The following is a 15585-nucleotide window of genomic DNA, read 5'->3' as shown; positions in this document are numbered from 1 at the left end:
CAAATGGACTTCACTGGGCAGAAAGGGAGCATTAGTGCCAACATCCTTCCCAGCAGACCCCAGCCTTGTCCTGCTTTCTCAGCTCTTTACCTAGAGGTTTAACTCACTTTCCCCCATCCATAACTGCAGTTACATGAGAGCTAACTTACCTGTGGATTTCTTTCTGTCTGTAGACTTGTTCTTAATCCTTTATGTGTCGAGTCATCATTTTTATCTGTGAACTTTGTCTTTCCTTTATAGGGTTGGAGGTGACAGGGCTATGAGAGTGGAAATGTTATGTTGCTTTATAGCTTTTTTATATATTGTTTTATAGCTGTCTTGTAGACGGACTGTGGGGAGCCAGGACACAGCTCTGTTTGTTTGTGCCCAGAGGGAAAGAGTTAAGTTGCTGACCCTGAAGAGAGAGCTGGCCATGCAGCTATGTGTGGGAGTGGCGGGAGCAGTTAGTGGAGACAGAGACAGTCTAAGACAACTGCTGAATAAAAATATCTTTTACCTGCCTGTGGCCCCCTGAGTGTTCTTTCACCTGTCTGCCACTCATCCACCCATTGCCTTCGGACCTCAGCATGGGCTGGATCCTGACCCTGGACCTGACAATATCCAACATCAAAAATGTGGAAGTTTGGGAAGAGGGAAAAACAGCAATCTAGCTATGACACAGAACCCATTCTATTAGCATTTTGGTGTATTCCATTCTGTTTGTTTATTGGGTATTGTTGATCTTATACTGTCTCTTTACTTTTACTTATTTTTATTTTTCTCTTTTCATCAAAATATTTCCATGTGTTAAGGCTCTTTAAAACATCTGAAATGGCTGCATAATGTTTCATCATGTGTCTGGACTAGACTGCGGGAAGGGAGGAGGAACCAGAGTGAGGGGAATCCTTTTAAGTAGTAAACATACCCTAGCAACAGGTGCCTTCCTCTGTAATTCGTATATATTTTGTTGACTGATTCCCTAGTTATCTACTTTTGGAGTGGAGGACACTTTATTAACTTTAGGTCTTTCATCTAGAAACAGATTATCAATCAGTGTAAACATACTTTTAAAAGGGGCCTCTTTGAAAAAAATTAGGGTTGTGATTTACTCTAGCTTAGCTGAATAAAAGAAGAAATTAAGTTTGCTACCTAATTTCATGCAGATTGAAAGCAGAAAGAGTGCAGTTGTTGGTGTTTAAAATGAAGTTTGATTAAAATTAAAAATTGAGAGCATTCTAAAAATAGAACCCCTTATGAAGTACCTCTTACAGTAATTATGCTTAAACAGGAGAGGTAAACACAAATAACTTTAAGTTGCTCTTGGAGCTTACAGAGCAGATTACATGTAAATTGGAACCTGAATATGACTTTCCCCCTATATAGTGAAAAAAGTTAGAGAGGAGGCAAAAATACATCCAGTAAGTTTGAGGCAATCAGGTTGCTTCAGTCTGAAGATCAGGTGACTCTTTTGTTGGCCTCTTTGCCCTGTTGTTCATCTTAGCTGCACAGCATCCTGCTTTTGGGGCCAGGGCTTGTGTCTGCTTGACCTCCTCCGCCAAGAAAGTAAGAGGCAACATCACATCTGATAAGTCATTGGTGGGAGGCCAGTAGAGAAGACTGTGGGAGCAGTGTTTTGGAATTGTCAAGTGGTGGTGTTACACATTGGGATAGCTTTTTAATTTGCTGTTTTCTGTTAACACCAGTAAATGTGCTTTGAGTTGGTAACAGATGTTTAGATAAATAAATGTATGTATGTAGGTATGTATGTAGGTATAGTATACGTTTAGTGTCAATTACAGGATTTCCACTTGTCACTGTCCAGGTAAAATGTTTGTATATACAAAAATTGACTGTACTTAGGGTTCTAAACAGTGGTGATGGCAGGTTGTTACACTGGCAGAAGCCCTTAGAAATTCTGTACCCATTTGGGAAAGGACTCTGGTCCCAAGAAGCTAATAACAGTTGAATAGTTCCAGTTTAGCTCTTCCAGACTCCCAGGTGTGGGAAATGGGACCTAACCCTCACGGCTCAAGCCGGTGAATGAAATAGTCCATGTCCAAAACATGCTTGATGGGAAATGCCTGGGAATTTTCCAGGAGGAGGATTTTCTTTCTCACACATCCTATTTTCCCTTCTGACCAGGAGGAACCTTGGGTAAGAGGATTCTCTCTTGGTATGTAGAGAATTCTATTAGGGTCCCACTGGCCTTGCTTTGTGACAGGCACTCTGCCACGTCCTAGGGATGTGGGTGAAAAATATATAATCCTGTCCCTTGAAAAGCTTACGGTCTAGTAGGGGAGACCCACATTCATGTACGTAGTAATACTAAAATTTCCAAATTTCTTGAGTGCTCAACAATAACAATAGGTAACATTCACCAAGCACTTGTTACATAGCAGGTGCTGTTCTAAGCTCTTTATATAATTTTACATTAGTGGTTGATCCTTTGGGAACTTGTTAGAACTGGAGACTCTGAGGCTTCACCCCAGACCTACTGAACCAAAATCCATGGGTTGGAGCCCAGCAATCTTTTAAATAAGCTCTCCAGGTGTCTCTGATGTCTGATGCATGCTGAAGTTTGGGAATCACAATTTTAAGTCATTTAGTTTTTACAACAACCTTAAAAGTAGATTTTATTTCACTCATTTAAAGAGGTAGAAACAGAGGGACAAAGAAGTTAAATAACTTGTCCAAGGACACAACTTTTAAGTGGTGCTGATGAGCTTTGAATCCAAGCAAGGTGAACCCAGAGCTCCACTCTTACCAGTGATGCAAGGCTGCCTCCCGGGAGGAGAGGATGCAGTGCACAGAGGAAGGAACTGGAAACTCTGGAAGGTGAAGAGCGTTAAGGAAGGTATTAAAAGGGCTAGATTTTTTTCCTTTATAAACATTTAATGATAATTAGCTACACAGAATGCATCATGTTGGACACTGTGGACATTTATAAGTATGAGCACAATATAGATCCTACCTTTAAGATTCATGTAATGAATCAGGGGAAATTCAAATGTAAATAAGAATCTGGAATCCAAAATGCTTTAGAAACACATAAATTCTAACAGGAGATTTGAGCATATGAATGTATTTTTACAATCTATAGGAAAATTTAAACATGAGTAGAAAGGCATTCTAGGCGGAGAGAGTGTTATGTGCAAGATTCAGATATTTGAAACAACACTTTACACTTATGGATTTACTAGTACTTTTGTATATTTGGCCTTTAGCATCAGTTTTCTGGAGTCAAGCATTGTCTAGATTATTTATAGATTGAAAATTCCCAATTTAAAAGGAGTTAGTGAAACTAATTGCTCCTTTTTCATTTGCTTTTTTAAACCCCTTTATTAAGGTATGATTGACATACAAAAAGCTGTACATATGTAATGTATACAACTTGAGTTTGGAAATAAACTTTGCCACGAACCTATCCATTACCTGCAAAAGTTTCCTCTCATCCTCTTTAATTTTTTTTTTGTGGTAAGAACACTTAACATAAGATCTACTCTCTCAGCAGACTTTTTAAGTGTGCAATACAGTGTTGTTAACCATAGGTGCTTTGCTTTATAGTGTATCTTGTATAATTAGAACTTTGTACCCTTTACTAGTACTTCTACTTTTTGTTTTAATCTTAGGTCAAAACAACTTCTAGCTACCATTTCTTGCTTTTATGTAACCTAAGTAGAGGTGGAATTGTGCCTTAAATAGTTTGGGAGGAAATAGTCTTAAATTGCAATGGGAGATAATTTTGATTCAAAATTAAGAGTTCTTACTAATAACTGGTTAAGCACTAGAATATATTGCCTGGGAGATTATACAGCTCTTCCTGTTCTTTAAAGTTTGATAATCGAGACCAGGATTGGCCAACCTTTTCTGTAAAGGTCCAGATAGTGAATACTTTTGGCTTTGCTGGCCATCATGTAACTCTGCTGTTGTAGCAGTAAAGCAGCCAGAGTTGATATGTAAACACACAGTGTTCCAATAAAACTTTATTTATGAAACAGGTGGCAACCGGGTTTGGTCTGTGGACTCCTAATCTCCATCCCCACTGTCTCACATCGTTTAGAGGAGGCCTGGTGACCCCCGGAGGTCCATTCTGCTGCTACATTTCTGAAGCTCTCCATATATCCTAGTTGAGTAATTGAAAAATAAAAAGTGGAACAAGTATCCTGTATTCTTCTTTTCATCAGAAGACCCTACACTATCACCTTTATTGTTCTGCAGCTTTCAAAAATCTATGTACAAATTGAAAAGACACATTTAAGACAGTAGTTTACATCCAGATGCCAAAGAAGGGAAGAAAGGTGGCTACTCCAAGGTTTATTTCGTTCACTCATTTCTGACCTGTGAGTAATGTGGGAATTGAAAAGAGAACATTTTTCCTGTTGACGACCCCACACAAACAATTTCCATGTTTTTCACTACAAAGGAATAATCGGTATTCAAGTGGATCATTAAGTTTTCAAACAAGCTCATAAGTCATTTAGTATATAAAATTTAGCCAGGTGCGGTGACTCATATAATCCCAGTACTTTGGAAGCCTGTGGTGCAAGGATTGCTTGATCTCAGGAGTTTGAGACTAGCCTGGGCAACATAGTGAGACCTCATCTCTACTAAAAATAAAAAATTAGCCAGGCATGGTGGTGTGCACCTGTAGTCCCAGCTACTTGTGGTCTGAGGTGGAAGGATCGCTTGAGTCTGGGAAATAAAGGCTGCAGTGAGCCATGATTGTGCCACTGCACTCCAGCCTGGGAGACAGAGCAAGACCCTGTCTTTAAAAAATTACATATATATAATTTATAGAGTCATATCTACTCCCTCTGTGTATACTCAGCTAGCTCTGTATGCACACTCTGCACTGTCTATGCATGACCACTTAAGGCAGGGATGGAAATGAGGGAAAAGGATAGGTGGTGATTGGAGTGGGGCAGTGGTGGCGATGGGTTTCATAGCTTTTGAGGTGGTAATATCATGCTTTACCACTTGGCAGGTTATCAGACAGTGTGATGTTGGAAATAAATCACTATTGGCTAGTCAGCGGTTAGCTCCTTCTCCATACTGATGGTCCTAGATCTATAGAAGGCATGACTCCCTCTGGTGGGTTAGGTTGGTTGAAAAGAGATGGCATATACCTGCAAATGGGGCCAGGAGGCACTATATTTCAGTGGCAAATATGGAAAGTGCTAGAATGTTTGGGGGAAGAGATTAATCATGGGAGGCTCAGGGCTTGGTTGGACTTCATGCAGCATTTGTGTGGATTGACTGTAGGGCAGAATGTAGAAATACAGGAAAGTGCACAGAGCAGAGATCATGGCAAGGGCTCAGGCATGGAGGGGGAATGCATGTGGTTTGTCTCATAAAAAGGAGACAACCTGCCTGGCTGAAGCAGAGTGTCTGTAGAGAAGTGCAGCAGGAACTTTGTAGACAGGTAAGGAAGGTGTAGACCACTAGGTTAAAGACTTGGAACACTGTGAGCGCTCAGGGAGAGTAAACTTACAAATATATATTTGTTGTGTTAAAAATAAGGTGACATGTAGGGAGGTGTTTTCGGGAGATTAATTCGTGTGAAGATGCCAGAGATCTGAGTGGAGTCATTCTGTTGTGCAGCCCAAGGAAGTTATGGAGGGGCGGTGCAGCTTTCAGAAAAGAAATAAATGTTGTATTTTGAGATAATATTTGAATAATTTTTGAGACCACATTTGTGGGGAGGAAGAAGGTCATTATTCTTTTTTTAAAGAACCTTCTTATTTTGAAGTAATTTTAGACTTAAAAGTTGCAAAACTAGTACAAAGGGAGTTCACTTATAAGCATCACTCAGCTTCTCCAAATGTTAACATTTCTACATAACCACAGCACAATTGTCAAAACCAGCACTTATCCACACGATTAACTAAAATATAGACCTCATTCACATTTGCCATGTGTCCTGCTAAGTTCCTTATTCTAGTCCAGGATCACATAATGCCTTTAATTGTCTGGCTCCTTTGGTCTCCTCTCATCTGGGATAGCTCCTTAGTTTTTATTGTTCCCTGTTAACCTTGACAGTTTTAGCAAAGTACAGGCCAGTTACTTTGAAGAATGCCCCTCAATTTGAGTTTGTCTGATATTTCATCATTATATTCAGGTGTGCATTTTGACAAAAATAGCATAAAAGTGCCTTTCTCTGTTCATCATATCAGGAGGCAGATGTCAACATGTCTCATGATAGGCGATAATTTTTATCATTTGTTTAAAGTGGTGTGAGCTAAACTCCACTGTAAAGTTGTTATTTTTTCCTGTGTACTTACTAAGTATTTCGGCGGGAGATACTTTGATACTTATGCAAATATCCTATGTCTCATCATAGGTTTGTCCACTGATGTTAGCATCTGTTGATGATTTTTGCCTGCAACATTTATTACTATGGTGTTTGCCTAAGGTGGTTTTCTGTTTTCTTCTTTTTACTGCATTTAGTAATTAAAATAATCCCATGAGGAAGGGCTGTCCTTTCTTCCTGATCCTCATTTATTTATTTATTCAATTGCTTGTATCAGTATGGACTCATGGTTATTCATTTTATGAATTACAATTCAATAATTCATTTATTTGCTGCTCAAATCATCCCAGATTTGGCCAGTGGGAGCTTCTTCACGTTGGTTGCTGTAGGGAGGGTCCATCTTGGAGTCCAGGTATGACTGGATGAGTTCTTGTTAATAAAACTAGGAAATTCAGTGACAAGTGGAGATAAGTAAGCTCGCTAATTAAACCATTTTTCCTAAATCTTTAGTTACTTAATTCTCAAATTTTAAAGGTTTCTCTGTGATTGCATTAACCAGGAAGGCCCATCTTGGTAGGCGAAACTATTCTCTTGTTTGTAAACACAGCCCAAAAGAAATTTTCCCAAGAACTAAATAAAATCAAATTGATGAAGCTTTGGGGTTTGTTTCTGTTGTATCTGTTGTGTATATTTTCCCAGAAGCTGTTGGTTCTTGCTGATTTATCTCCCTTGCAGTGAAAGGTTTGTGAAATGTTTATAAGTACTCCTTGAACCCACTTTCATTTTCTACTTAGCTTTTAAGTAGGGAAACAGGTTTCTACTAGAATAGCGCCCTTTAACAATGGGAAGTCAAAATTAAGTATAATGCCATGGATGCCATTAAAAGGGTAGACTCTTTCCGAAGGTATGTGGGTACTACGCTACTGTGCAGACATGAAGATACTTCAGCTTAGGGCTATGTCTAGGTATGGAAAACACATACCACATGAGCAGGTGCAGGACGGGATTTGCTGAAACAGTGGCTTTTTGTTCTACACAAGCCACTTGGAGGTTCAGCCATGGATCCCCGTGCTATTGGTAAATGACAGTACCTCTTCTTCATTCAGCAAGGCATGTGCAGGAGGTGATGTCTGAGCAGTGCTCCAAGTCCCATAGCTGAAGTGGATGAGGAGAGGTTCAATTTGCCATTCTCAATCACTTATTTTTACAGTTCTCCTGAAACCTGGCTGCACCTTAGAACCACCTGGGAAATTTGAGGAAAGACTGCCCAGGTCTCCTCGTAGAGATTCTAATTCAGTATGTTTGGGGTGGGTCCTTAGTACCTGTTTTATTTGTTTTTCTTCAGCTTCCCAGATGGTTCTATTTACATCGAGGGTTGAGAACTGCTGGGTCTGGCAGATACTATTTGTGACTTCTTACTGCAGTTAGACGCACTTATTTGTCACATTACTCTTAAATTATCACATTCTATATTAAGAGACATGTATGGGACAATAACTGCAGCTAGGTTGCAAACTTGGGCAGATTTCTTAACCTTTTTAAGTCTAGTTTTGTCATCTACAAAATAGGATTAATTATAATACCTACCTCATAGTTTTTCAAGTATTAAGTAATGTGATGCATGCAAAATATTTAATATAGGCTGGATGCGGTAGCTCACGCCTGTAATCCCAGCACTCTGGGAGGCTGAGGCGGGCGGATTGCTTGAGCCCAGGAGTTTGAGACCAGCTTGGGCAATAGGGCGAAATCCTGTCTCTCCAAAAAAAAAAGAAATATAAAAGTCAGCTGGACATGGTGGTGGTATGTGCCTGTAGTCCCAGCTACTCAGGAGGCTGAGGTGGGAGGATCAATTGAGCCTGGGAGGTCAAGGCTGCAGTGAGCTGGGCTTGTGCTACTGCACTCCAGCCTGGACGACACCGTGAGAACCTGTCTCAAAAAAAAAAAAAAAAGAAAAAGAAAAAGAAAAAACCCCAAAAACTTGGTGTAGTCTCTGGCACACGGCAGAAACTCAGTTACTATTACTTAATAATGTGCAGCATGTTATCATAGAGTGATGTGATCCACCGCACCTGACCCATTATCCCCAAATTTGACGACTGGATAATTCTCAAGGCCGTAATCTGGCTGGGATTCGGTCCTTGTAATCTTGACCAAGCTTTGGTTGAGATGTAAGTTTATCTGGGGGCTGAAGAAGGGCCCACAGGTTCTTCTTGTGTTAAAAATCCACTGGGCAGCTTAATAGATCATAGCCTTTATTATTTTATTGTATAATCACTTTACATATGTGCCTGCTAGTTATGCAGCTTTTTATCTTCCTGGGTTTGTAAGAAATTCAAGTGTATTTATTCCATTGTTTCATCTTCATATTCTGCCTGGTCACCCAGAATAGGAAAAGGGACAGTGGCTGAAGTTGGCAGAAAGTTGTGTCATGAACTTAATTCTTGCATTATCAATAAATTTGGTAGTTCTTGTTGGTTCATGTTAGTAAAAGGGCAGGTAGTGCTTCTGTAGTGACTGAAGTGATTCAGTCTTTTTCCTTTATTTCTTTCACCCCTTAGTAGCCTAAGTACTTTAACTGAGTCTAAGGATAGTATTAAGGCATCTCCTTTAAAAACTGATGGAAACTGTGCCTATCTCTTTTAAGGACTAATGAAAAATATGCCTTAAGTCTATTACACTGTTTAGCAAGATATTTTTAGCAACTCTGGAATGAGTTCCATGCCTGCTTCAGACTCAGCTTCATGAACTATTACACTTTAATTTTAATATATACCTGACTTAAAAAATGTAATATATGGTTGCTAACCAGTTATTTCTGGAGTTATGCCATTTTTTTTTCTGGAAGTCCATTTATGAATATTAAAGGATTGCAACTTCCTAGTTTACATTTAAAATATGTGGTTTGCCTGTAATTAGTTAGGGAAACATTTTCCATGGTTCATTAAAATGGAAAGGAGAAATACATTTGACTTAAAAATCTATTTTCATTTATGTTATTAGTATTTTCATCTCTCTGGGATATATATGTCTTTCATGAAAGAATCATTGCATCCAACTTAAGTAATTCTAGGAAATTTAAAATACATAGGATAAAGGAATCATCACTTTGGGCATTATATTTATGAGAGATTACCGTGGGAGCCATTTAAGAGAGGATACCCTGCATCGAGTGACCGGCCATCTAAGATTGCAGAGAAAATTGATAAGGAGATTAGGATCAAGAAAAAGAATTCATGGGCTTAATAGGTTCTTTAGATCCTATGCCTTCTGGCAAATGGGTTTTCTAAATTAAGGATGGTATCTTGTCCATGTGTGTGTTTCTGGAAGTTCCCACAGTGCCGGGTGCTCAGCTGAGTAAGTGCTTCAAAAATGAAATGAATGGAAGTAAGTTGCCACAGGAGTGATGAGATGAAGCCCTGGGATGCTGAGAGGAAAAACAAAACCAAGGGATTCCAAGATGGGATGAAAACAGCTGAGTGATTGTATATCAGGGAAAGAATGTTAAAATGGAAAGAGGGGGGTGCATTTTCAAGGGTGCTTTTGCGGTACTCTTGCTGATAAATGCTGGGAGGGCAGTTCTTGAGTGATTTACAGCAGCAGTAAGATGGCCCATGGTGTTTCTCTGATAAAATTAAGTAACAGTCCTTTCCCAGTACCTGCTAAAAATGAGGTAATGGATGGAATATTCCCCATGTTCTTTTTCCCTTAAGCCTTTGGCCCTTGCTATTTTGGGTCAGTACTGAAAACTAACATAAAGTGGTCTCTGCGGAAGTACAGTTGTGATCATCGTTTTAAGTTTAGGGAGTCAGTGCTTGACTGAGTTCCACAAAGCTCTCTGGCTCCCCATGCTCAGCTAACAAGTTTGAGAACAGCTGTCCTAGAGTGTTAATGAAACAAAGCTCTCCTGGGACCAGTGAAGAGAGGGTTTCAAGGGAGTTCCTGACAGCCAACCTAGGAATTGTGTACTGTAAAAGACAGTTATTATGTTGAGCTTGTTGAGTTCCTGGGGCCAGTAGCTTATCTAACGCTGCTATCTATTCAGTATAGAAGAACCCCATTGCTTTTTTACTCACCTTACCTACCTTTTGAAGCAAGCCATCCATGGGGGAGGTTTCTGTTAAGTGGAATTGTGTGAGTGTAACACGAGTGTGTAGACAGCCAGATTCCGGTTGGCAATGGCCAGGAAGGCAAGTGGCTTGTTTTCTTTTGTGAAAATGCCCCTGCCCACGTTTTTTTTTTTTTAGAGCTTGTTTCTGCTTAAAAGCTTTTTCTTTAACTAGATTATATAAACTATTTTGCTTCTCTTAGCTGATTCAGGCAATTAGATGAGTAATAAAGACTGTCATTTCTGGTCTGCCATAGTGATTTTAAAAGTCTACCTGTTTGGAGAAAAAAATAAATTATGATGATTCATCTTCATATAATCTGGTGCATTTAAAACTTTTAAATTGTTCAGTATATCAGTAAGGGACTATATTACATAGGCTCATGGTACATGAGGCCTAGGCGAGGCTGATTGGTAGTACATTTGGACAAGGCCAGAAGGCTGGGAATTAAAAATGGGCTCTCTACCTTATAAAATTTATTTTCTTTGAATCAAGCTACACGTCTTTAACAGGGTATCAATTGGCATTTCTGGATAAAGAGTTGATACATTTTATTTTAGTTTAATTAGGAGTAATGTGAGGGCCATGTGGCCTGGGGAAGGGGCAGAATGGGAATTCTCTTTTTAGACTAAAGTTTAGTAGAAGGTTCAGATGCTGGAAAGTGATGACTGGTAGGGTATGTTTTGTACATTTAGCAAATTATTCTAAGACATGGAGGCGGCAGGCTGAAAACTATAGGATCTCAAAAGATAGCAAGACTTAGAATAGAGATGGAAAGAGCCTTTAAACATAGGTTGGAAGTTTAATAAATGTTAGTTTCTCTGTTCTTTTTTTAATACTGCAATAGGAAATGATAATAGTTCTGTATTGTGCTTAAGCGTATGTAGGTGATGGTGCTGTTTCCTGGATCATTAGGCAGGAAAAATTAGCTCCTACAATTCAAATCATTCAGCAAATACTTATTAAGTTCATACAGTTATATAAATATCTAAATAAATGAATAGAAAAAATAAACATCTTTATGCACAATTGTGTGCTAGATGCCACGAAAGCAAGGCAGTATAAGCTGCCAGCCCTCCCTCAAGGAGCTTATGGATTCCTTGGGGCAAATGCACACACAGAAAAACAGTCAACAATGCTGAGCACCCAGGCGCTGCACCTGAATAGTAGCAAAAACAGAGCTCTAAAGAGGAGCATACCCCAGCAGGAGGAACTTCATGCAGGAGCCGACTCCACAAAACTGGACTTCGAGTCTGATGGGATTCTGGGAAGCATTGAGGAAGATGGAAGGCTTTTAACATGAAGACTGACGTGGCTAAAGGCAGGGTTATGAGTGGCAAGTTCTTCTGACAAGTAGGTCTTGCTAAACTGAAGAAGCTTTGCTGGGAGTTGGAAAGAGAATACTGGAAATCTGTTGGAGGCAGACTGTGGTGAGCTGAGGGGGCATGGATTAACTCGGATAAGCAATAAGGGATCCTCTATAAGTCAAAGGGGTGATTTAGGGAGATTTGCTTAGTTGTGGTTTGAAGGATGGCCTAAAGGGGATGTGACTAGAGAGCAGGAAGATCCACTGGGAAGCTGAAGCAGGTAGTTGAGTGTATAGTGATGAAGGCCTGAGTTAGGGTGAGGAAAAGGAAAGGAGAAATGGAATCCAAAACACATCAAGAATAAAGTGACTGGTCCAAGAAAATCCCAGTCTTTCTACTGTACTTCTCTTGGGAGCCATCGAAGTGGAATATCCTGTCCTGTTGTTACAAATGTTGACCAGATATTTACATTGAGTGAAAATAAGGATGCTAAGCCCTTAGGGACCATGATTTGAGATTTAAGCTCATTTTTTTTTTTTTTTTTTCATAGCAGGGGCCTGCCCTGGCCACTGTTGCTTATGTTTTCCTTTTTTGGTACAAAAGTTTATTTGGTTCTAACTATTTTTTTTCTTTGTTTAAAATAGACTCTATCAAGAAGAATATCTAATCCGTACCTTGAACATACGCCTTCCCAGGTATGATTCCTTTCTCTTTTACTGCCTTTTCTGAAATAGTGATTGACAAATTCTGATGTACAATTATCAAGTTACAGTTGTTCCCTTTGCTCCTGACCACATAGAGTTTTGCAGGGATGCTGCAGTGATCACATTATCTTCACCACCTGGGATGACACAGCAAAAGTGTTTGAGATGCTCTGATCATTGTCATGATTCAAGATGTTCACGAACTAGGGAAAAAAATTATTTTCCCATCTTCCAAGTTCTTTACATGAATGAATTAATGTGGCAGAGCATGTATATAATATAAATATGATATAAATATAATATAGCTATTGTTAAAAACACTGTATTTTACAAATAGCATATATTTTACACTGAGTTTTGTGTAAAAGGAGATTTACTTCCTTGTTATTTATCATTGTGTTGCAGTAAAGAATCAGTCAATAAAGAGTTGCATTTTTTGGCTGGGCATGGTGGCTCACGCCTGTAATCCCTGCACTTTGGGAGGCTGAGGTGGGCAGATCATGAGGTCAGGAGATTGAGACCATCCTGGCCAACACGGTGAAACCCCATCTCTACTGAAAATACAAAAAATTAGCCGGGCGTGGTGGTGGGCACCTGTAGTCCCAGCTACTTGGGAAGCTGAGACAGGAGAATGGCGTGAACCCAGGAGGCGGAGCTTGCAGTGAGCTGAGATCGCACCACTGCACTCCAGCCTGGGCAACAGAGCAAGACTCCATCTAAAAAAAGAAAAAAAGAAAAAAAAAAGTTGCATTTTTTAGGCTAACAGGAGACTGTGAGCTTTGTGAGGGCTGGGACCTTCTCTACCTTCTCCACCGCTGTATCCCCACCATCAGGAATAGATCTGACACTTGACAGTTGCTCATTATGTACTTTTTGAATGACTGAGTGAATGAACATTGTATGCTTTCAGGACTAGTCAAGTGTCAGCTTACTCACACTGCTTCCTCGGTAATACTTTCTGTCATCTGGCTTGTTGAAGCTTTGTTTTTTTTTTTTTTAAATAGTTTTAACATGTTAAAAAATAATTTGCTTCCCTTCCTACTTCCTTATCAGCTTGTATTTAGGAGATGATATCAGGAAAATTAAAGAAGTATAAGGATGGGGTTGATGTTCCTGGTCAAATCATAATCATTATATTATCAATTTGTTTGCCTTGAGAGAAGATGTCAGATTTTTCGGCCAGGTGCAGTTGCTCACACCTGTAATTCCAGCTCTTTGGAAGGCTGAGGTGGGCAGATTGTGTGAGCCCAGGAGTTCAAGACCAGCCTGAGCAGCACAGGGAGACCTGTCTCTACAAAAAAAAAAAACAAAAAACAAATATTAGCTGGGCTTGATGGTGTGTGCTTGTAGTTCCAGCTACTTAGGAGGCTGAGGTGGGAGGATCGATTGAGCTTGGGAAGCCTAGGCTGCAGTGAGCCATGATCTTTCCACTGAACTCCAGCTTGGGTGACACAGCAAGAACCTGCCTCAAAAAAACAAACAAACAAACAAAAAAATATATATATGTCTGTGTATATATACACATGTGTATATGTATATATGTATATATGTGTGTGTGTATATAGATAGTAGATACACATTTAATCTATATATATATATATATATATATATAGTAGATACATAAAAAGTTTACCAAGAAAAAAGTAAAACTATGTAGGCATGTACCCCCAGTAATATATTAATTTTCATAAACCGTATGAAGATAGCTTATTTTCATTTAGCCCCCTTTGCTTGTGAAACAGCATTGTGCTTTGGGGGAAGGTGCTGGTTATAGAGAAGGAGGTAGTATTATAAAGTAGGACCTAGCCCCCTCTAGATCTAAGAACTACCCTTCTTCATCCTCCAAGAACCAGAGACTCATATGGGGGAATTAGAATATTTAAAAAAATAAGTTAAATGAAATTTTTATCTGATAGTTGGAATTATGAAGTAGATGAAACCGGATGCTTGGAATTGACTATGAACTCTGCAGTTGAATGAAGCTTAAGAGTAAAGCAGCCTGCTGTCAAATTGTGTCATGGTTCGAGATGTTCACTAGATAGGGAAGAAAATTGTTTTTCCATCTTCCAAGACCTGTGTATGTTTGCATTATCAATATGCAGACTTAATGCATAATATAAAGTCTTCAATTTGCTGTATTGATATAAATATTATATTTAAAAAATAGTGGATGTTTTACACTGAAAACTTTGTGTAAAAGGAAATTATTTATAACTGCAGTTAAATAAAGCAGGTTAGCATTTGGAGAATAGTTATAGCTTAGCAGCATAAGTGGACCAGTAGCTAAAATAAAGTAAGATAGTTGTAGGTTTATAGCTGTATTGGCTAAAATATGTCTCAACCTTATGGACTTGGTTATGATTTTATATATAAATATATGAATATATATAAATATATATATATATAGTATGCTATTGGTAGTTCACAAATTGTCACATTATTGTTCTATATTTACAGTGACTTTCTTTTCCATTTAGATTTATGGAGAGAATTCTTCTTGTGCAGGAAGAGCATTGAGGAATATTATTATCGTTCAAGCAGCTGACCTGATAAAGGACAGAGTGAACCTCAAGGGGTTTTACAGGTAACACAGTTTTCTAACACCTTGTCAGAAATTCTCTTTGAGGAAAAAAAACCACCCTGTGTTAACATTGTAACCTTGATCAAAGAGAGGTGGACAATATCAGTAGTAGGACGGTTTGTTTGTTCTATTGGGGAAACTGGTGGTGACTTTTCATTAAACTTAGTCATGCATTTGTTTACAGTTTGACTCCTGTTCTGAAGTTAGGGTATGGAATTTCCAGCCCCCAGTGTGGATGGGCTCCTGAGAGAGTCTCTGCTCTGCTTCCTCTGAGATGTGATATTTTGCAGCGGGTGAGGGGGTGGTGCTACATTAGGGTCTTTAATAAATATAGATCCCCTCTTTAGGGACCTTATTGAGGCCCTGAAAGGATGCCTTGGGCAGAGACATGCTCTAAGTCTCCAGGTGAGAGTGGGCCTCCTCCTTGAGTGCATAAGGAACAGGGAGAGACAGGTTGGCATAGGGATGGCAGGTGTCTACCTTGACAGAGATATGAGAGTAAACAGGTAGGTAAATGGCCAGTTTTAAAGTACAGCTGGACCAAGGGCATGGTCACTTAGAAAACTTGATGTGCGTGTTTTCATTTTATGGAACAATTTAAAGAAAAAACCAAAAGTAAATTATTAGCTTTTTGTTTTGCCAGATAAAGATATTAAGC

General features: G+C 39.2%; 1 protein-coding gene across 1 annotated transcript in view; it reads left to right on the top strand.

The window, feature by feature from the left end:
* Positions 1-15585, top strand: part of RAPGEF5 (Rap guanine nucleotide exchange factor 5) — a 240850-nt gene that overhangs the window by 27528 nt on the left and 197737 nt on the right. Inside the window, exons 2-3 of the mRNA XM_034963787.3 lie at positions 12287-12337; positions 14824-14930. Coding sequence (XP_034819678.1) covers positions 12287-12337; positions 14824-14930 — 158 coding nt within the window. The remainder of the gene's footprint in view (positions 1-12286; positions 12338-14823; positions 14931-15585) is intronic.

The sequence above is a fragment of the Pan paniscus genome, chromosome 6, assembly GCF_029289425.2.
Source record: "Pan paniscus chromosome 6, NHGRI_mPanPan1-v2.0_pri, whole genome shotgun sequence".
Classification (NCBI taxonomy): domain Eukaryota; kingdom Metazoa; phylum Chordata; class Mammalia; order Primates; family Hominidae; genus Pan; species Pan paniscus.
Note: the sequence above shows the minus strand (reverse complement) of the source record. Positions and strands in the feature narration are given on the sequence as shown.